Genomic DNA, 22,309 nt, shown 5'->3' with positions numbered 1-22,309 from the left:
GGAAAAGACAGAAAGGAGAGAGAGACAGAGGAGTGGAGAGGAAAAGGGATAGAAAAGGTTCAGGTCATCCACACTGCCTGGCTCTTCAGCCCCTATCAGGAATAGGTCATTCAGCATTGAGGATACCTCAGGCCGCTCCTCCACACTTCCACATCTCAGTCACTCAACCACCTGCAGCCCCTCCATTACCAATCATGGGAATGAAAGGAAACAAAACAGCAAGAGAAAATGGGCGGGGAAGGGTACTGAGCTGGGGCAAGTATCAGAATTAACACTGGCTTCAGAGAAGTGGATAGTCAGTCACCTGGGGGCCAGGAACCCTTAGGCCTGTGGAGACACACCTTGGCCAGAAGCCTAGAGATATGACTCATTCTGGACCAGCATTTAAAAGTCAGTGAACAGCATCATGAAAGGCACTTAGCCCTCTGTAAAGGCTGCAGGCTTTCTGCACCTACCCAGAGAGTGTGCAACTCTTCCCAGGGTATCAGAGGGCACAGATCCTTTAGGCCAAAATTAACCTATTCACTCCAAAACATTCACAGCACAACTCCTCAGATTCCTCAGTCCCAGGAGGAGGAATTTATAGGTAACGCAAATTCTCTCTGTCCCTGGAGCTACCGATGAGCTGTTGAGATTCAAAACTCAGAAAACTTTTATGAGAAACTACAGCAGAATCCTCACCAGAACTGGAAAGTAGAAGGGTACGTGTTAAAAATGAATGAGGCATCTCCACATTCAGAGAGGGTGCATAATTTGTAATCTTAGCCTCCCCCAAGCTACCTTTTTCTTCTAATCTACCAATCAATTTCATTTATTGATCAATTACTATGTGCAGAGTACTGTACTAAGCACTTGCGAGAGAACAATATAACATATTTGGTAGACACCTTCCCTGGCCACTAGGAACCTACATGAATTATGGATATGTAGGTAAATGCTGTGGGGCTGGGGATAGGGTCAATAAAGGGTACAAATTCAGCCATCCCCTCAGGGTTCACTTAAACACGGCCTCATCACTCTCAAGACCCCAACGACAACTCTACCATCTTCTCTGGGTATCACCAGATTAAACTGTTACTGCTATCTCTTACCTCCCTGACCACACCATGACCTATGACCTTTCAATCCGCCACCTCCTGTCAGCCCATCCAGTCCTCTCCTTCCACCACACCTTCCCCACCCCCTCTGCCACTCAATTCCACCCCAAGCCTTGAATCATCCCCACCCCTCCTCCCTGCTCCATCCCTCTAATCCTGTTCCAGAGCCACCCTCTTCCTCCTCCCCCTGAGTGGGCCTCCATCTCTCATCCCTCCTCCCCCTGAATGGGCCCCTGACAACTTTTTCCCATCCTACTCCTCCCCACCCCTTGTGTCATCCCCACCCCTCCTCCCAGCCCCATCCCTGTAATCTTGTCCCAGTAGTACACCTCATCCCTCTCCCCCTGCACCAGCCCCCATCAACTCACTCCCATCCAAAGCCTTCTCACCCCTCATGCAGTCTATTCCTTCACCACCCCCCTGCCCCCATCCCGGCCACAGCTTCAGCCAAGTGTGGCATGTGGAACCCCCGCTCCATCATGGGGAAGCTTCCCTTCATCCTTGACATGTTCCTGATTCAGTCACTTCTCCTCCACACCATCACTGAAACCTCGATTTCCCCATATGACACAGTCTCTGTGCTGTCCTCCCGTGCTGTTCTCTCCAGAGAGGGCCTCATCTTCTCCCACTCTCCTAGACTCACTGGGAAAGGAGGAGTTGTTGGTTTCCTTCTCACGCCCCAATGCCACTTTCACACCATTCCACCTCCCCTATCCTTTTCTTTCCCTTCCTTCAAAGACCAAATCATCCTCCTCTATCTCCCATTCCAGATTCCAGTGACTCATCTACCGCCCACCCCCCCAGGTCCCACCTCCAACTTCTTTAACCTTTTTGATCTCTTTCTCACATTTCTTCTCTCTTTCTCTATGCCTACATTGACCCTTGGGGACTTCAATATTCACATAGATGTTCCTGATGACCCTTCTGCTGGCTACCTTCTAACACTCCTCAACTCTACTGACCTGCTCCACCCCACCTCATCCACTCACCGTTGTGGACACATACTGATATCATCATCACTAGGCATTGCATTATCTTTACCCTTACCAATTCTGAAATCCCTCTCTCTGACCACAACCACCTCACTTGCCTCCCCTCCCATATACCTCCGCCCCATAAATCTGTACTATTCCCCGACAGAGACACCTGGTCCCTGGACTCCATCCAATTTTCTCAACTCATCATGTCTCACTTAGCCTCCATACCCAAACCACCTTCCCTTGATGACCAAAATTACACTCTCAACACCATCCTCTCTACTAAACTCAACTCACTCACTCCCCTATCCCTTCGTCGAACTTGTACCACTAACTGACAACTCTGGATTACCTGCACAGTCCACCTCCTTCGCTCCTGTGCTGAGCCACAGAGCACTGCTGGCAGAAATATAAATATCAGGCCGATTGGGTCCACTTCAAGTTTATCCTTGCATGCTTTAACTCTGCCTTTTCCTCTGCCCAGCAAAATTATTTCTCTACCCATACTGACACCCACTTCCATCACCCTCGCTAGTTGTTCCAGACAATAAACCCCCTCCTCAGGTCCCCAGTCCCTCTGCCTCCCTCCCTTCCTTTGCCCCCAGTGACCTGGCTACCTGCTTTATCAAGAAAATTGACACTATCAGGAGTGAGCTCCCTAAAATCTCCCCTCGCACTCTCCAGTCCCTGTCCCTTTTCAACTCTCCCATCCCTCCCAGCAGTATCTCTAGAGGATATCTCCTGCCTCCTGTCAAAATTCACCAACTCCACCTGCGCATCCGACCCCATTCCTTCGTATTTTATCAAAACACTTGCCCCATTCCCTCTTCTCTCCTTAACAGTCATCTTCAACTGTTTCAATGGTTCCGTCCTTTCTGCTTTCAATCATGCCATGTCTCCCCACCCTAAAAAACCCCTCCCTTAACCCCACGGCTCCCTCCAGTTATCTTCCCATCTCCCTCCTACCCTTCTTCTCCAAACTCCTTGAGTGAGTTGTGTACACCCATTGTCTCAAATTCCTCGCCTCCAATTCTCTCCTTGATCCCCTCCAACCTGGCTTCTGTCCCCTTCACTCCACAGAAACCACCCTCTCAAAGGTCACCAATGATCTCCTTCTTACCAAATCCAATGACCTCCACTCCATCCTAATCCTTTTCAGGCACTCAGGCACTTGAACGCTGTCAACCACTCTTTTCTCCTAGAAACATCATCCAACCTCAAGCTTCACTGACACTGTCCTCTCCTGGTTCTCTTCCTATCTCTCTGGCCATTCGTTCTCAGTCTCCTCCACAGGCTCCTCCTCTGCTTTCTACCCCCTAAGACTGAGGACTCCTCAAGGTTCAGTTCTGAGTCCTCATCTATGCTCCATTTACATTCACTTCCTTGGAGAGCGCATTTGCTCCCATGGCTCCAACTACCACCTATGTGCTGAGGACACCCAAATCTGCATCTCCAGCCCTGGTTTCTCTCCCACTCTGCAGTCTTGCATTTCCTCCTGCCCTCAAGACATCTCTACTTGGATGTTCTCCCGTCACCTAAAAAAGCTTAACATGTCCAAAAAAGAACTCCTTATCTTCCTGGCCCTGTCCTCCCCCTGACTTTCCCATCACTGTAGACAGCACCACCATCCTTCCTTTCTCACAAGTCCTTAACCATGGCATTATCCTTGACTCCTCTCTCATTCAGCCCACATATTCAATACATCACTAAATCCTGTTGGTCCCACCTTTACAACATCACTAACACCCGAAATCTGCCCTTTCCTCTCCATCCAAAGTGCTACCACGCTAATACAATCACTCATCCTATCTTGATACAATCCTATCCTATCTGGATTACTGCATCAGCCTCCTTGCTGACCGCCCAGACTCCTATCTCTCCCATCTGCAGTCCATACTTCACTCTGCTGCCCAGATCATTTTTCTACAAAAATGTTCAGATCATGTTTCCCCATCCCTCAGAGAACTCCAGTGGTTGCCCATCCACCTCCACATTAAACAAAAACTCCTTACCATTGGCTTTAAAGCACTCAGTCAACTTGTTCCCTCCTACCTCACCTTGCTACTCTCCTACTACAATCCAGCCCGCATATTTTGCTCCTCTAATGCTAACCTTCTCATTTTGCCTTGATCTTGTTTATCTCGCCATCAACCCCTCACCTACCTCCTGCATCTGGCCTGGAACATCCTCCCTCCTCAAATCTGACACACAATTACTCTCCCTACACTCTGCTCCCATATCATTTCTCTAACAAACTGTCAATCCACATCTTCCCACTCCTCAAGAATCTCCAGTGGTTGCCAATCAGACTCGACATCAAACAGAAACTCTCTACCATTGGCTTTAAAGCACTCAATCACTTTGTTCCTTCTTAATTTACCTCTCTGACTTCCATCTACAACCCAATACACTAACTTCACTCCTCTAATGCCAACCTACTCACTGTACCTTGATCTCATCTATCTCACTGTCGACCCTTCTTATCCTATTTTCTATTTCCTCTACTCACTCTCACTTCTGTGTCATGCTGACACTTTCATTTATTCAGTCAATTGTATTTAGTGAGCACTTATTGTGTGCAGAGCACTGTACTAAGTCTTTGGGAGAGTACAGTATAAAGATAAAAGGCACATTCCCTGCCCACAATGAGCTTACAGTCTAGAGGCAGGGGAGACAGATATTAATATAAATAAATAACTTACAGCTGTGTGCATAAGTGCTGAGGGGCTGGGAGCAGGGAAGAACAAAGAGAACAAGACAAGGTGATGCAGAAGGGAGTGGGGGAAGAGGAAAGGGGGACTTAGTCAGGGAAGGCCTCTTGAAGGCGGTGTGTCTTCAATAAGGCTTTGAAGGGGGGAAAATAATTGTGTGTCAGATTTGAGGAAGGAGGACTTTCCAGAGAGAGTGAGACAGGAGTCAGGAAGATCTGTGAGGAAGCAGATTCAGTAGCCAAGGTGGAATAGTGCAAGTGCTTGGATCAGTATCAGTGATAGCAGTTTGGATGGAGAGGAAAGGGCAGATTTTGACAGTGTTGTAAAGGTAAAACTGGCAGGATTTGGTAACAGATTGAATATGCAAGTTGAATGCGAGTGGTAAGTAAAAAACAAGGCCAAGGTTATGAAAGGGAGGATGGTTAGGGTATCCACAGTGATGGGAAAGTCAGGAAGAGGACAGGATTTGGGAGGGAAGATTAGGAGTTCTGTTTCGGACAAATTTGAAGTGTCAGCCATCCAAAGAGAGATGTCTTGAAGGCAGGAGGAAAGGTGAGACTGCAGAGGAGAGAGATCAGGGCTGGAGACGTAGATTTGGGAATCACCTGAATAGAATTGGTAGTTGTAGACTTGGGAGTGAATGAATTCTCTAATAATAATAATAATAGTGGTATTTGTTAAGTGCTTATTATGTGCCAGGTACTATATAAATCCTGGGGTGGATACAAGAAAATTCATTCACTCATTCATATTTACTGAGCGCTTACTGTGTACACAGCCCTGTACTAAGTGCTTGGGAGAGTACAAAATAACAATTAACAGACAAATTCCCTGCCCACAATGAACTTAAGTAGGGTTGGACACAGTCCCTGTCCCACATGTCTCGTAGTCTCAATTCCCATTTTTCAGATGAGGTAACTGAGGCACAGAAAGCTGAAGTCACTTGCCCAAGGTCACACAGCAGACAAGTGGTGGAGCCAGAATTAGAACCCATAAGCTTCTGAGTCCCAGGCCTGTGCCATGCTGCTTCTCAAGGGAGTAAGTGTAGATGGAGAATAGACGGGGAACCAGAATTGAGACTTGAGGATCTCTCATAGTTAGGAGGTGGAAGGCATTCATTCATTCAATAGTATTTATTGAGCGCTTACTATGTGCAGAGCACTGTACTAAGTGCTTGGAATGTACAAATCGGTAACAGAGACAGTCCCTGCCCTTTGATGGGCTTACAGTCTAATCGGGGGAGACAGACAAAAACAATAGCAATAAATAGAATCAAGGGGATGAACATCTCATTAAAACAATAGCAAATAAATAGAATCAAGGTGATGTACATCTCATTAACAAAATAAATAGGGTAATGAAAATATATACAGTTGAGCAGATGAGTACAGTGCTGAGGGGAGGGGAAAGGAGAGGGGGAGGACCAGAGGGAAAGGGGGGAAAAGAGGGCTTAGTTGAGGGGAGGTGAAGGGGGGTAGAAGGGGGGCAGAGGGAGCAGAGGGAAAAGGGGAGCTCAGTCTGGGAAGGCCTCTTGGAGGAGGTGAGCTCTAAGTAGGGTTTTGAAGAGGGGAAGAGAGTTTGGCAGAGGTGAGGAGGGAGGACGTGGCCCAGGGGTCGACGGCGGGATAGGTGAGAATGGGAGACGGTGAGGAGGTGGGCAGCAGAGGTGTGGAGTATACAGGGTGGGCAGTAGAAAGAGAGAAGGGAGGGGAGGTAGGAGGGGGCAAGGTGATAGAGAGCCTTGAAGTCTAGAGTGAGAAGTTTTTGTTTCATGCGGAGGTTGATAGGCAGACACTAGAGGGAGAAGCCTGCAAAAGAGCCTGAGAATGAGCAGCCAGAGAGATAGGAAGAGAATCAGGAGTAGACAGTGACAGGGAAGCCAAGATTATATAATGTTTCCAAGAGAAGGGGGTGGTCCACAAGGTCTAAGGCAGAAGAAAGGTTAAGGAGGATTAGGATGAAGTAGAAGCCATTGGATTTGGCAAGAAGGAAATCATTGACAACCTTTGAAAGGGCAGTTTCTGTGGAGTGAAGGGGATAGAAGTCAGATTGGAGGAAGTCAAGGAGAGAATTGGATTAAAGGACATGTAGCCTGGGTGTAGACAACTTGCTCAGGTAATTTGGAGAGCAATGGTAGAGAAAGATGGGGTGAGTTGTGGGATCAAGGTAGGATTTTTTTAAGACAGAGGATACATGGGCATGTTTGAAAGGAGTTGGGAAGAAGCCATTAAAGAGTGAACAGTTGAGATGCTGGTCAGGGAAGGAAAAAGGGTTGTGGGGCCTAAGTGCAAAGGGATGGGTCAGAGGCACAAATGGAGGGTGTGGATTTTGAGAGAGGTGGGAGATATCCTCTTGAGAAACTGCTAGAAAAGATGGGAGAGTCCAAGAATGGACAGGAGGGAGGGACTGGAGAGTACCAGTGGAGATTTTACAAAGATCACATTTGTGGTTTCAATTTTATCAATTAAGTATGTGGACAAGTCATTAGTGGCAAGAGATGGGGGAGGGGAGACAAGGGATTTGAGGAGGGAGTTTAACATCTAAAACAACTGGAGAGAGCAGTAGGTATGGGAGTCAGTAAGGATGAAGAAATAATGTTGCTGGGAGGATAGGGAAGAGTTAAAGCAGGTGAGGATGAAGTGGAAATGGACAAGGTAGCCTGATATCTGGACTTCCACCACCAGTGCTCTGCAGCTCATGTCAGTAGTGAAGGAAGCATACTGTGGAGATATCCAGGGCTGTGGGTGAGAGGTAAGACATTGACAGATGGATCCAGGAGAGAGTGAGTTACATTCGTAGAGAAGGTGGTACTGAGGGAGTCAATTTGTGCATTAAGGGAAGGTACTTTGGGTATGGAGATTAAATGGGGCATGATGACTTGAGAAACTTGGTGCAGATCAAAAGATTAGAGGTCTCTGTGAAGGAACATCACAAACTTGAAGGTAGGGGCTTTGTGGGAGGGTAGGCAGGTGAGGATTTCAGATTTGATGACGGAAAAGATTGTACAGTGATCCCTGTCCACAAGGAGTTTACAGTCTATGGGATAAGAAGGGTTTGAAAATATTTGCTCTTCTGATCAATTTACTCTTGCTGACTCTTTCAGCAGTCCCTCTTTTATGTATAGTCAGAGTAGTTAAAGATAGAGTATGGTCTTGGGAGTCAGAAGGACCCGGATTCTAATCCCAGCTCCACCACTGGTTTGCTGTGGGACCCTGGGTAAGTCACTTAACTTCCATATGCCTGCTACCTCATCTGTAAAATGGGGATTAAGACTGTAAGCCCATTAAACCCCAGTAAATATGATTGACTGACTGACATGGACTGTGTCTAATCTGATTAGCTTGTATATACTCTAGTGCTTAGTATAAAGCCTGACACATAATAATCGCTGAACAAATACCATTAAAAACAAGGTGCATTGTTGTAAATAATAATAATTATAATAATAAAATATAATTAAGGTAATTGTAAAACATTTACTATGTGTCAAGCACTGTTCTAAGTGCTGGGGTAGATACCAGTTAATCAGGCCAGGCACAGTTCCTGATGCCCAGGGGCTCTCAGTCTAAGCAGGAGAGAGAACAGGTATTCTAAGTATTAGTCTTGGGATCTGGGAGTGGCAGAGCCAAGGGCAAAGGACAGGAATGCTGAGTGAGTTTGGGCTCTGCCGCTCACCTACCAAGCAACTGGGTTACAGACACAGGGATTAGAGCATCCTCTGACCAAGCCCATCCTTACACACGCTGGGATCAGGTCACCTAGCCTACCCAAGGGACACACTCAGGGCATGTCATGGACTTGGGGCAAACCAGTAGCTTCCTCTAGACAAGGAACAGAGCTTTTACCCATAGAATCATAGTCAGAAAGGGTCAGATCCACCAGCTAACTGCTTACACAAGACAGGCAAATCATTCTAGTCAGGCAGCCACACCCTTTCAGGGTTCTTTTATTTTGTTTCCACACAAAGGGATGGATGGAAATCAGGGTAGCGCCCTATTACAGTTGAACTCCTAAAACTGGAATCTGAATCCATTCTTTTGATTCCAAGGACCCTGAAAAATTTCTGATTTAGTTAATCGCTCTGTGTGTGTGTGTGTGTGTGTGTGTGAGAGAGAGAGAGAGAGAGAGAAAGAAAGAGAGGTAGAGAGAAAGAAAGAGAGAGAGAGAGATAATCCTATCCCATCCCAGTGGGAAAGAGAAGAGCAGCTACAGTGCACCTTTGGCATCCCCACCACCATCTACACTGCCTCTCGGAGAACCAGCAGCAGTTTCCCTCCTTGCCATGCCATCGATGAAACCTCATCCTGTCCTGCCTTCCACCACATGGTGAGAAAAAGACAAACATTCACAGCATGAGGCTTCCACAAAACCCCAAGAACACTCCTGGCTGCTTAAGTGATTGCTGTGGTTATAAGGGGACTCTGCTCTGAGCTCCCAGGACCTGAAATTCTGCTTCTCTAGTCACAGCACTCCTGTGATTTTGTTTTATTTTGCACATTTGTTTGTGTTGTGTTTTAATGTTTCATCATTCCTAATGTGTCCATGTACTTCTCACAAATACTCTCAGATTGTGAGCACAAGGGACAGGACCTGTGTGTAATTCCCACTTGTGGATTCTCTTCCAGTGCTTAGTACAATGCCCTGCACATAGTAACTGCTTAATAAATACCATTACTACTACTACTAATCCATGCATCCATGGATGTGGCTGAAAATACAATCATTTAGTCAATTGATTGTGCAGAACACTGTGGTAAAAATTTGAGAAAATATAATAAGGTTGACAGACAAAAATACCTGCTAACAAGGATCTTACAATCTTCTGATACAGGTAAGTGACCCACAATGAATTCTACACTATGAGCATTTAAAGATTACCCTGCACTAGACTTTCATGCATTACACCTACAGAATCTTTCTCTATTTCTGAACCTGCTTCTTGGTCTTCCAATCCTTCTGAAGCTTCTGTATAAAGAGAGAAATTCCTCTTCTGATTGCAGCTGTCAGACTGGTATGCCTGAGGCTGTTGTCTCTCAGTAGTCTAGTTCTGCTCTACATTGTTTGAGACTGTGCCTCACTGTGTTTTTAAAGCATTTATGCTGCCCTCCTGGCTCGTATCTATTCCTTTTTAGGGTCTGATGCAGCAGCTGTTTGGCTGTCCTGCTGTTACCCACTGTCCTAACATGTTCCATCCAGCAGAGCTCAATCAATCAATCAGTAATATTTATTGAGTACATATTGGGGGCAGATCACTCTACTAAGCTCTTAGGAGAGTGCAGCAGAACTAGTAGACAAGAATCCTGTCCTCAAAGACCTTACAATCAAAGCTCCTTGGGGAAAAGGGCTTTATCCAACTTCTCTCTTGCACTCTCCTAAGCACTGAGTACAGTATTCTGCCCATGGTAAATGCTCAATAAATACAACTAATTGACTGACTGGGGAAGAGAGACATTAAAATAAACTACAGGTAGAAGGCAGCAATAGAGTATAAAGACACTTTGTTGTTGTCTTATGTTTTCGAGTCATGTGTGACCCATTGCAACGCCATGGATGCACCTCTCCCAGAACGCCCCACTTCCATCTGCAAGTGTTCTGGTAGTGTATCCCTTGAGTTTCCTTGGTAAAAATATGGAAACGATTTACCATTGCCTCCTTTCATGCAGTAAACCTGAGTCTCCACCCTCGACTCTCTCCCATGCCGCTGCTGCCCAGCAAAGATGAGTTTTGACTTGTAGCAGACTGCCTTCCACTTGCTAGCCACTTCCTAGCTGGCTTCCTAGCTTCCTAGCTGGCTAGCTAGGTTCCTAGCTAGCTAGCTTCCTAGCTGGCTAGCTAGCTCCTGCTAGCTGGAGAAGCAGCGTGGCTCAGTGGAAAGAGTGTGGGCTTTGGAGTCAGGGCTCATGAGTTCGAATCCCAGCTCTGCCACTTGTCGGCTGTGTGACTGTGGGCAAGTCACTTAACTTCTCTGTGCCTCAGTTCCCTCATCTGTAAAATGGGGATGAAGACTGCGAGCCCCACGTGGGACAACCTGATTCCCCTATGTCTACCCCAGCGCTTAGAACAGTGCTCAGCACATAGTAAGCGCTTAACAAATACCAACATTATTATTATTATTATTATTCCCAAGCTAGGAATGGAACAGATATGCCTCTGCTTGACTGTCCCTCCCATAGTCAAGACTAGTAGAATACTGGAAACTCTCCAGGTGCAACCCTGAGATGACAAAGACATGTACAAAGTGCTATTCAGCAGGGAGAGAGGTGAGTGCCCAAATATTTAGTGATGTAGAAATGGTGAAGCAGCAGCTGTGGGGGAATAAAGGTGAAGAGATGAGAGATTAACTCAGGAAGATTTCCTGGAAGAGGTGTGATTTCAGGAAAGTCTTGAAGCTGGGAAAAGAGCTGAGTAGTTGGGAACTTTGTCTAAATGTTTGTGAGCTGATGGTATTCTAAAGCATAAAAATAATAATAATAATGATGGTATTTGTTAAGCACTTACTATGTCTCAAGCACTGTTCTAAGTGCTGGGGTAGATACAAGCTAATCAGGTTGGATACAGTCCTTGTCCCACATAGGGCTCACAGTCTTAATCCCCATTTACAGATTAGGTAACTGAGGCACAAAGAAGTTAAGTGAATCACTCAAGGTCATAGAGCAGACAGGTGGCAGAGCCGGGATTAGAACCCAGGTCCTTCTGACTCCCTGGCCCATGTTCTATCCACTAAAACACTCATTCATTCAATCATCATTCATTCACTCATCATTCATTCATTCAATCATATTTATTGAGCACTTACTGTGTGCACAGCACTGTACTAAGCGCTTGGAAAGTGCAACTCAGCAACATACAGACACAGTCCCTACCCAACAACGGGTTGTCTAGAAGAGGGGGGGCGACAGACAGCAAAACAAAGCAAGTAGACAGACATCAATAGCATCAAAATAAATAGAATTATAGATATATATACATCATTAATAAAATAAATAGAATAATAAATACACACATATATACACAAGTGCTGTGGAGCAGGGAAGAGGTAGAGCAGAGGGAAGGAGTAGGGGTGATGGGGAGGGGAGGAGGAACAGAGGAAAAGGGGGCTCAGTCTGGGAAGGTCTCCTGGAGGAGGTGAGCTTTCAGTAGGCCTTTGAAGGGAGAAAGTGAGCTAGTTTGGCAGATTTGAGGAGGGAAGGCATTCCAGGCCAGAGGTAGAACGTGGGCCAGGGGTTAACGGCAGGATAGGTGAGAATGAGGCATAGAGAGGAGGTTAGAGGCAGAGGAGTGGAGTGTGCGGGCTGGGCTGTAGAAGGAGGGGAGTGAGGTAGGAGGGGGCAAGGTGATGGAGAGCTGTGAAGCCAACAGTGAGGAGTTTTTGCTTCACACAAAGGTTGACAGGCAACCACTGGAGATTTGTGAGGAGTGGGGTGACATGCCCAGATAGTTTCTATAAAAAGATAATCTGGGCAGTAGAGCGAAGTATAGACTGAAGTGTGGAGAGAAAGGAGGTTGGGAAATCAGAGAGGATGCTGATGCAGTAATCCAGTCGGTATATGATGAGTGATTGCACTAACAAGGTAGCAGTTTGGATGGTGAGGAAAGGGTGGACCCTGGCGACATTGTGAAGGTGAGACCGGCAGGTACTGGGGATGGACTGGATGTGTGGGGTGAATGAGAGAGTGGAGTCAAGGATGACACCAAGGTTGCGGGCTCATGAGACAGGAAGGATTAGAGAAGCAGCATGACATAGTGGATAAAGCACAGGTGTAGGAGTCAAAAGTCATGGGTTCTAATCCCACCTCCACCACTTGTCTGCTGTGTGACCTTGGGCAAATCACTTAACTTCTCTGTGCCTGTTACCTGATCTGTGAAATAGGGATTGAGACTATGAGCCCCACGTGGGACCAGGACTGTGTCCAACCCTATTTGCTTATATCCACCCCAGTGCCTAGTACAGTGCCTGGCACATAGTAAGCATTTAACAAATACCATAATCGTTATTTGAGGTTAAGTTTGGCTTGCAGGAGACTGGTGAAAGTGTCTACGAGGTGGATGTGCCTTCTGCAGGCAGGCCACCCACAGAGAAGGCTAAAAACAGCCTTGACGGCCTGCAGTTTGGCCCAACTTCAGTCTGCAATGACCTTTTAAATGGATTGCCAGGCCTTTCCTTGAATGGGTGTCACCCCTTGAGCATTGTTTTCAGTTCTAATTAACATGGCACCCGATTCTCCTCTGCAGATGGTGGCTGGAATCTGGAGTGACCCTTCTGCCAGGGAGAGATTGCCTCACTCCCTGCTCCTGACTGTGCTTTGGCATGGGGCTCAGAGACAAACCCCACAGCTTTTCCTCTCCCTTCCCAACCCCCCACCAACTTGTAGTGTATTGTTGGGTTCTCCTATCCAAGCTCACTGCTTGCACCCCTCTCCCCATCACTGGAGGTGCAGGATGTGGGGGTGAGAATGATTGTTAAAAACCTCTTAAAAGAAAAATTGAAGAGCCCTGGTTTAGCGATCCTCCAGGGTCAATTCCTTCACTCTCTCTTGCACTTGGATTTGTACCCTTTATTCACCTCAGCCTCACAGCACTTATGTATATATCCCTAATTTATTTTAATATCTGTCCCCTTCTAGAATGTAAGTTCCACATGGCCAGGGAACATATCTACCAACTGTTATATTCCCCCAAGCACTTAATACTGTGCTCTGCACACAGTAAATGCTGAATAAATATGATTTATTGATCATCCAGGGGTCCCAAATTCCACTGGGTTTAGCTCAGTAAGGCTCTATTGTACCAAAAAATGTTAGCCGTACTTCCTATCAGTCAAACAGTCCTCCAGGCCAGTCAAGAAAATGATCAATAGAGCTCTCATTCAGAAAGACAAAAGGATTCCTTTAAACAATGTGCCTATATTAAAGGGGTTAGTTCTAAGTCCTCCAGTTATCGCCCCATTTCCCTCCTGCCATTCCTCTCCAAACTCCTTGAGCAAGTCGTCAACACCTGCTGTCTCAAATCCTCTCCAATTCTCTCCTGGACACCCTCTATCTAGCTTCTATCCTCTTCACTCCACTGAAACACCTTCTCAAGGTCACCATTGATCTCCTTCTTGCCAAATCCAACGGTTTCTACTCCATCCAAATCCTCGTCGACCTCTCAGCTGCCTTTGACACTGTGGACCACCCCCTTCTCCTGGAAACATTATCCAACCTTGGATTCACTCTCTCTGTCCTCTCCTGGTTCTCTTCGTCTCTTTCGGGCCTTCCATTCTCAGTCTCCTTTGAGGGCTCCTCTTCCCCCTCCCACCCCCTAAGTGGGGGGGGGGGGTCCCTCAAGGTTCAATTCCGGGTCCCTTTCTATTCTCCATCTACACTCATTCCCTTGGAGAACTCATTCGTTCCCATGGCTTTAACTACCATCTCTATTCAGATGATACCCAAATCTGCACCTCCTCCCCTTATCGCTCTCCTTCTCTCTAAATTCGCATCTCCTCCTGCCTTCAAGACATCTCTACTTGGATGTTCTCCCGTCACCTCAAATTTAACATGTCCAAAACAGAGCTCTTTATCTTCCCACCCAAACCCTGTCCTCTCCTGGACTTTCCCATCACTGTAGACAGCACCACCATCCTTCCTGTTTCACAAGCCTATAATCTTAGTGTTATCCTTGACTCCTCTCTCTCATTCAACACACATACATATATTCAATCCATCATCAAATCCTGTCAGTCCCACTTTCACAACATAGCTAAAATCCACCCTTTCCTCTCCATCCAAACTGCTGCCATGTTAATACAATCACTCATCCTATCCCACCTAGATTACTGCATCAGTCTCGTTTCTGACCTCCCAACCTCCTGTCTCTCCTCATTTCAATCTATACTTCACTCTGCTGCCTGGATCATCTTTCTACAGAAACATTTAGGATATGTTATCCCCCTGCTCAAAAACTCGAGTGGTTGCCTTTCGACCTCCATATCAAACAAAAACTCCTCACCATTGGCTTTAAAGCACTCCATCACCTTGAACCCTCTACCTCACCTCACTTCTCTCCTTCTATAATCCAGCCCATACTTCGCTCCTCTTCTGCTAACCTGCCTCAGTCTCACCTGTCTCGCCATGATCCTTGGCTCATGTCCTGACTCTGGCCTGGAATGCCCTCCCTCCTCAAATCTGCAGACAATTACTCTCCCCCTCTTCAAAGCCTTACTGAAGGCACATCTCCTCCAAGAGGACTTTCTAGACTAAGCCCCACTTTTCCTCATTTCCAACTCCCACTGTGTCACCCTGACCTGCTCCCTTGGCTCTTCCCCCAGACACACAGCACTTATGTATATATCATAATTTTATTTATTTGCATTGATGTCTGTCTCCCCCCTCTCTAGATAGTGAGCTCGTACTGGGCAGGGACTGTTACTCTTTATAGTTGCATTGAATTTTTCCAAGTGCTTAGTACAGAGAGGCAGCGTGGCTCAGTGGAAAGAGCACAGGCTTTGGAGTCAGAGGTCATGGGTTCGAATCCCGGCTCTGCCACTTGTCAGCTGTGTGACTCTGGGCAAGTCACTTAACTTCTCTGTGCCTCAATTCCCTCATCTGTAAAATGGGGATTAAGACTGTGAGGCCCACATGGGACAACTTGATTCCCTGTGTCTACCCCAGTGCTTAGAACAGTGCTCTGCACACAGTAAGCACTTAACAAATAGCAACATTATTATTATTACAGTGCTCAGTAAACAGTAAGCATTTAATAAATATGAATGAAATGAATTATTTATCTGAAAACTATACTGTCAATGAACAATTCAGAATAAGCATTTAGCTGTCCAATCAATCATATTTATTGAGCACTTATTGTGTGCAGAGCACTATATTAACCACTTGGGAGTGTACAATATGACAATATAACAGAATTGGTAGACACATTCCCTGCCCACGGTAAGCTTACAGTCTAGAGGGGTAGATAGGCAATAAAATTAAAAAATACATTATGTATACGTAACTGTTGTGGGGCTGAGGGAGAGGAGAATAAAGAGAGCAACTCAGGGAGGCAGAGAAGGGAATGGGAAAAGAGGAAATGAGCGACTAGTCAGGGACAGTCTCCTGGAGGGAACATGTCTTCAATAAGGCTTTGAAGGTGGGGAGAGTAATTGTCAGATATGAAGAGGGAGGGAGTTCCAGGCTAGAGGCAGGATATGGGTGAGAGGTCAGCGATGAGATAGACAAGATTGAGGTACAGTGAATAGGTTGGCATTAGAGGAGCAAAGTGTGATGCCTGGGTTACTGTAGTAAGAGAGCAGTGAGGTAAGGTAGGAAGGGCCAAGGTGATTGAGTGCTTCAAAACTGATGGTAAGGAGTTTCTTTTTGATGCAGAGGTAGAGGAGCAACCATTGTAGAATCTTGAGGAGTGGGGAAACATGGAGGAGCGATGATGTTTGTCATTCACGAAAGGGTAAGGTGCAAAACATAACTCCTTATCTTCCCTCCCAAACTCTTTCCCATTACTGTAGATGGCACACTCATTCTTTCTGCCTCACAAGCCCATAACTTTGGGGTTAACCTTGACTCCTCTCTCTCATTCAATTCACATATTCAATCGCTCACTAAATCCTGTTGGTCCCACCTTCACAACATCGCTAAAAACCACCTGTTCCTCTCCCCCATAGTACTATTACATTAATAAAATCCCCTTGATTACTGTATCATCCTCCTTTTTGACCTCCCAGCCTCCTGTCTCTCCCAACTCCAGCCCATACTTCACTCCGCTGCCCACGTAATTTTTCTATAAAAACATTCAGGACACATTTCCCCACTCCTCAAGAAACTCCAGTGGCTGCCCACCTCCACATCAAAACTCCTCACCATTGGCTTTAAAACACTCAATTACCTTGCCCCCACCTACCTCACCTCACTACTCTCCTACTACAACCCAGCCTGCAAACTTCGCTCCTCTAATGCTAATTTTCTCTGTATACCTCAATCTCATCTGTCTCACCACTGAACCCTCACCCACTTCCTCCTCTGGCCTGGAATGCCTTCCCTCCTCAAATCCGACAGACAACTACTCTCCCCTCTTTCAAAGCCTAATTGAAGGCACATCTCCAAGAGGCCTTCCCAGACTAAGCCCCCTTTTCCTCTTCTCCCACTCTACTCTGTGTTGCCCTGACTTGCTCCCTTTATTCAAACCCCCTCCCAACACCACAGCATTTATGAACATATCTGTAATTTATTTATATTAATGCTTGCCTCCCCCTCTAGACTGTAAACTCATTGTGGGCAGGGAATGTGTCTGTTTATTGTCATACTGTACTCTCCCAAGCACTTAGAACAGTGCTCTGCACAGTAAGCACTCAATAAATGATTGAATGAATTAATGAATGAATGATAGCTGGCAGTGAATGGTCCTGGCCCTTTTCTGGTGTTTCATCAATGCTTTAGTATTTATTAAACGTGGCTTCCCTCATGGTTGGGAGAATCAAGGGTTGGGGAGGTGAGGATCAAAAGTCACATTCTTTGGAGAACTTCAGAATTTGGCAGTTCTGTAACCAATCCTCAGTAAGCCCAAGACCACCCAATTTGGGGTGAGCTGGAATTTAGTACTGGCCCAAATGTTTCAAAATCCCTAGAGGCACCCCAGGTCCAGAACCAGAATTTATCCATCCCAATTGTCTTCCACCCCAGGTTTGGGGGTGGAGCCAAAAGAAGCGCTTCCAGAAAGAGCAGTTCCCAGCCTCAGCCCTCTACCTTGCTCAGTCCACTACCTTGAAGTGCCTGATGAAAACACTAGCCTTGGGGGAAAGCATTTTCTGGTGAATTTTGCTACAGGATCTTGCCTCTGCAGCCTGTGGTGACTGTTTCCTCTGTAGCTTCTCCTGGTACAAGATCTGCGAGATTGCAACTCCAAAGGGGAAGCCTGGTCTGAAGCTAAGAAAGGGGGCTCCCAAGACTCCTTCAACATTCCCAAAAGGACCAAGCAGAGGGGCTGTGGTTTGCCTTATTCAATTGGGACAGGGAATGCCCCCAGAGACCAGACCACATGGCAGAAACCTGACTCCACCTCCATCCCTCTCTGAGGAAATGGAAGACCCATACAGAGGGAAACTAAGAACGTGTCTCCTGTTCCTGTGCCTCCCCTTCAGTGTCTCAGCATTGGTTTGGCCCTTCCTCTGTGCTTCTGATTCTCCTCTGTGAGGGCTCCAATGAGGCAAGGACTTATTTTTCCACTGAGATCATAGACATTTACTGAGATCCTGCCTCAACAGTGGCATTCTCTGGGAGCAACAAACTCTGATCCTTCATGAGTACCTTTCTCTCTGCCCAGGGGTGCCCAATGTTGGTCTCAACTGTAACTGCAAGAGTTAGTGTCTCTTACCACTAGGCTCACCCTTGCCAGTCTTGTAGCCTGACCTATGTTCTACAGAATGGGGCAGAATGGAGCTCAGAAGATCCGAGAGAGAAAGAGAGAGCATGAGGGAGAGAGAGAGACAGTGGGAGAGAGAGAAGGTGGAGGCAGAAACACAGCTAAGAGACAGAGCAAGGCAAGAATGTGAGCCCTCATGTGAGGGAAGAGGAGTAGTGAGGAAGAAAAACCATTCAGGTTACTCACCCTCAGCTCCTCCTTGGTGCTGAAGCCATCAAGAAGCTGTTGATAATGTCGGTCTGTCATCTGCCGTAACAGAGACAAGAGACATGCGACAAACTCGCCCTGATGAAAGAGGAAAGAAGACACAGTGCAGTTAGGCAACCCCAAGAGAAATGTCCTGCCGTAGGGTCCCAGGACCTTCCAGGGGAACCTGGTCAAGGGGTCAATGGGGAACATGCCTGTTAGCTGGCCCCTCTGCCTTTGTCTCTGTGCCATCAGAGAGGAAATATACTTTTGGAAGGTAAGGATAAGGAGTTAGCTCTGAATAGAGTTTTTGCTGAACCACATTGTTTCTGGACTTTATTAATAATTGTGGAATTTGTTAATCACTTAGTATGTGCCAAGCACTATTCAAAGTGCTAGGGTAAATTCAGACTAATCAGGTCAGACACAATTCTTGTCCCTATCCCATAGTTTAAGTAGAAGGGAGAACAGGAATTGAATCCTTGTTTAACAGTTGAGAAAGCAGATGAGAGAGAGAAGCAGAATGACTTAGTGCCAAGAGTCTGGGCTTGAGAGTCAGAGGACATGGGTTCTAAACCCAGCTCCGCCACTTGTCTGTGTGACCTTGGGTAACCCAGTTAATTTATCTGTGCCTCAGTCACCTCATCTGTAAAATGGGGATTAAGACTGTGAGCACCACATGGGACAACCTGCTTATCTTGTATCTACACCAGTGCTTAGAACAGTGCTTGGCACATAGTAAGTGCCTAACAAATACCATTATTATCATTATGATTATTATTATTATCATTGTGAGGAAACTGAAAACCAGAGAAGTGATGTCCCCAAGTGACCCAGCAGATGGGTGACAGAGTTGGGATTAGAACCCAGGTCCTCTGGCTCCCAGACCCGTGCTCTTTCCAAGCTAGGAGAGGGTGATGATGATAGTGACGATGGTGGTGCTGGTCCCGATGATGAAAATAATGATAGCAATAATAGCGGTATGTGTTAAGGGCTTACTATGTGCCATATACTGTACTAAGTGCTAGGGTAGATACAAGATAATAGGATTGGATACCGTCACTGCTCCACATGGGCTCACAGCCTTAATCCTCATTTTATAGATGAGTAAACTGAAGCACAGAGAAGTGGAGTGACTTGCCCAAGGTCACACAGCAGATAAGTGGCAGAGCTGGGATTAATAATAATAATAATAATAATAATAACAATAATGTTGGTATTTGTTAAGCGCTTACTATGTGCAGAGCACTGGGGTAGACACAGGGGAATCAGGTTGTCCCACGTGGGGCTCACAGTCTTAATCCCCATTTTACAGATGAGGTAACTGAGGCACAGAGAAGTTAAGTGACTTGCCCACAGTCAAACAGCTGACAAGTGGCAGAGCCGGGATTAGAACCCAGATCCTCTGACTCCTAGGCCCGTGCTCTTTCCACTTCATCACACTGTGGTAACACAGTAACAGTTATGACGTACATAATGACAGTGACAATGGAGACTGTGATGATGACACTGCTGATGGGTAATCTGAAGAACCCCTAGATTGGGAGGTCCAGAAAGGAAAGTGAGGAGTGAGGCCAATCTGTTGGAAAGCCATGAGGTAAAAGTCAATGATCAACAGGGAAGCAAGTGTGTGCCAAGCTCCATGTCTCCTCCAAACAGGTGCCATTTGGGGAGAGGAGCTTTTCCTTGTTTTTGGAAGGGCCAAGGCCAGCACTCAGCATCAAGCTAGTGAGGCAGCTCCAGAGCCAGGAAGGTGGATCCAAAGTGGGCCCTGGGCCCAGCATCCACCCCTGTACACTGTCCATAATTCTGAGTCTTGCTGCTATACCAGCCTGGGAATCTAAGCCCAGGGTCCCCAGAGTCCAGGCCGGTTGATGGAAGAGGTGGTGGGGAGGGCGTTCACAGTGCCATCAGCATCTTGGGCGGGCGCTCTCATCACCTAAACTGTGGGGTCAATGGGTGGCAGTATGAGACAACTACCTCAAACTGTTCTTCGTAGAACAGTCTTACATGTTCTGGCTTTCCAGAACTAAGTGACAAAGTCGTCTTTCATTAGTTTCAGCACGAGGCTGCTCTCAATTGGAATCAGGAAGGGCCTGGAAATTTGCATTTGTATTTTATGTTGCCTACTGGACAAATTGTCTCCTGCAGAAAGCTTTGCTGACAAGACTCTCATTTAGTCCCTTGGCAACCAGTTAGGGTGGACCTCAGATGGCCACTCCACAGTTTAGACCAAGGAGTGGGGCAGGGACTACCCTCATTTCTCTGGGGAGGGCAAAGAGGCCTGGCAGGTCTGGGCTGTATGAGCCACAGGTTGGCAGGGCCAGGCTGCCACATAAACTCACCCAAGCCCCCAAAGCCTTTTTGCTTTTTTCAAGCAAAATCTCCCATCAGAAAAACCAGGAAGCAGACCTCCCTAACACCAGGATTCATTCTTTTTAGCAAACCAGTCATTCACTACTGAATGAATAAGCCCCAAGACTGGCAATTTTGAAGATAGCTCTGTAAGGCAAAAACCCAGTCATGGATTAGATGCTCTGTGTTCCATGGATCAGAAAAATCAGGACCACTCTGCCTCTGTGCCGCCTGACTCTGATGATGCAAGTTCCAACTGAAGACAGCAAACACTAACTCCTCTGTTGCTGAGAAGAGTTACCATCAGGGCTATGGGTGCAACCCAGACGTGGGTTATTGCTCATGGAAACAAATCAGTGCACTGCTCTTTTCTGAGGGAGAAACAGTGCCATGAGTCTTTACCAAGTGCCACTGCTACACAAACATATCCCTAGCATCAGTCTCAAGTATCAGCTCCCAAAATCAGTCTTCAGCCTCGGTCCCCAGCACTGGTCCCAGCATCAGTCTCCAGCACCAGTCCCCATCATCAGTCTCCAGTATCGGTCCCCAGTATCAGTTCCCAGCATCAATCTTCAGCATCGTTCTCAGGAAAAACTCTACTGAGGTGGGTGAGTGACACAGGAAAAGCCATTTTGGGGAACCTCATGCATAGGTTGGAGATGCGAGGAAATGATAGGAGAGTCTGAGAGTCTAATTATTGGAGGAGCAACTGTGCTGCTCTGAGCAATTAGGATTCGGAAGCTACCGCTCTATTTGCTCTCCCCCTTGAGACTGTGAACTCACTGTGGGCAGGGAACGTGTCTTCCAACTCTGTTATACTGTACTCCTCCATATGCTTAGTACAGAGCTCTGCACACACTAGAAGTGATTGATGATTAGAACTCTATTTTCTCTGGGAGAAAACATTGTGAAGTACAATTGCTCCAAACTCCAAAGGACTGCACCAAATAGGTCCACGTGTCTAGAAATGCATATTCATTTACACAGAACCTGTAAATAAAAATGCCTTTCATATTTGGAAAAGACTCCACAGATGGTGAAGTTCACTTATGAATGAGTGTGACCAAAAAGTCTGGCTCAGGACTCACAATGCTAGCCATGCTGTGCACACAAAAAGGTTACCCCTTGTTGTGTTAATTTTTGTACTGCCTGATATTTTCTTTTTGCCTCCTTGTCTCTTAACTTATGAAGCTTTTCCTTAGAATCACTCCTTTCTTGATAGCAGGACACCATGTTGATCTTTTTTCAGTAACTGACTCCCAGTTTCAGCTGAGATGCAATTTTGTCTGACAGTTTGCTTTATCATGTCCTTAAAACATTTCCTCTGCCCTCATTGTTTTTGGTTTCCTAAAACTGATTCAGTTTCTCTCTGACTCCTGCATAACTTTCAATTTTAACTCTCAATACAGCAGCAGTTTGGGTATTCATGTGGCTGTTACTCATTCTCCTAATGTGTTAACACGCCCAACATGGCTGTGTTAAGGTGAGTTTCAGTGCTAGGAGACTATGTTCCAGAACTTCATTGCTTATGAACCGCCTAGAACCATATCTACACAAACACCCTGGAAGTCATTCC

General features: G+C 46.4%; 1 protein-coding gene across 1 annotated transcript in view; it reads right to left on the bottom strand.

Moving 5' to 3' along the window:
• The window catches only part of DOCK4 (dedicator of cytokinesis 4), a 348,354-nt gene that overhangs the window by 71,537 nt on the left and 254,508 nt on the right, over window positions 1–22,309 (bottom strand). The window contains 1 exon segment of the mRNA XM_029072864.2: window positions 18,379–18,477. Within this exon segment, the coding sequence (XP_028928697.1) occupies window positions 18,379–18,477 (99 nt within the window).

Source organism: Ornithorhynchus anatinus, chromosome 10, assembly GCF_004115215.2.
Source record: "Ornithorhynchus anatinus isolate Pmale09 chromosome 10, mOrnAna1.pri.v4, whole genome shotgun sequence".
Lineage (NCBI taxonomy): Eukaryota > Metazoa > Chordata > Mammalia > Monotremata > Ornithorhynchidae > Ornithorhynchus > Ornithorhynchus anatinus.
Note: the sequence above shows the minus strand (reverse complement) of the source record. Positions and strands in the feature narration are given on the sequence as shown.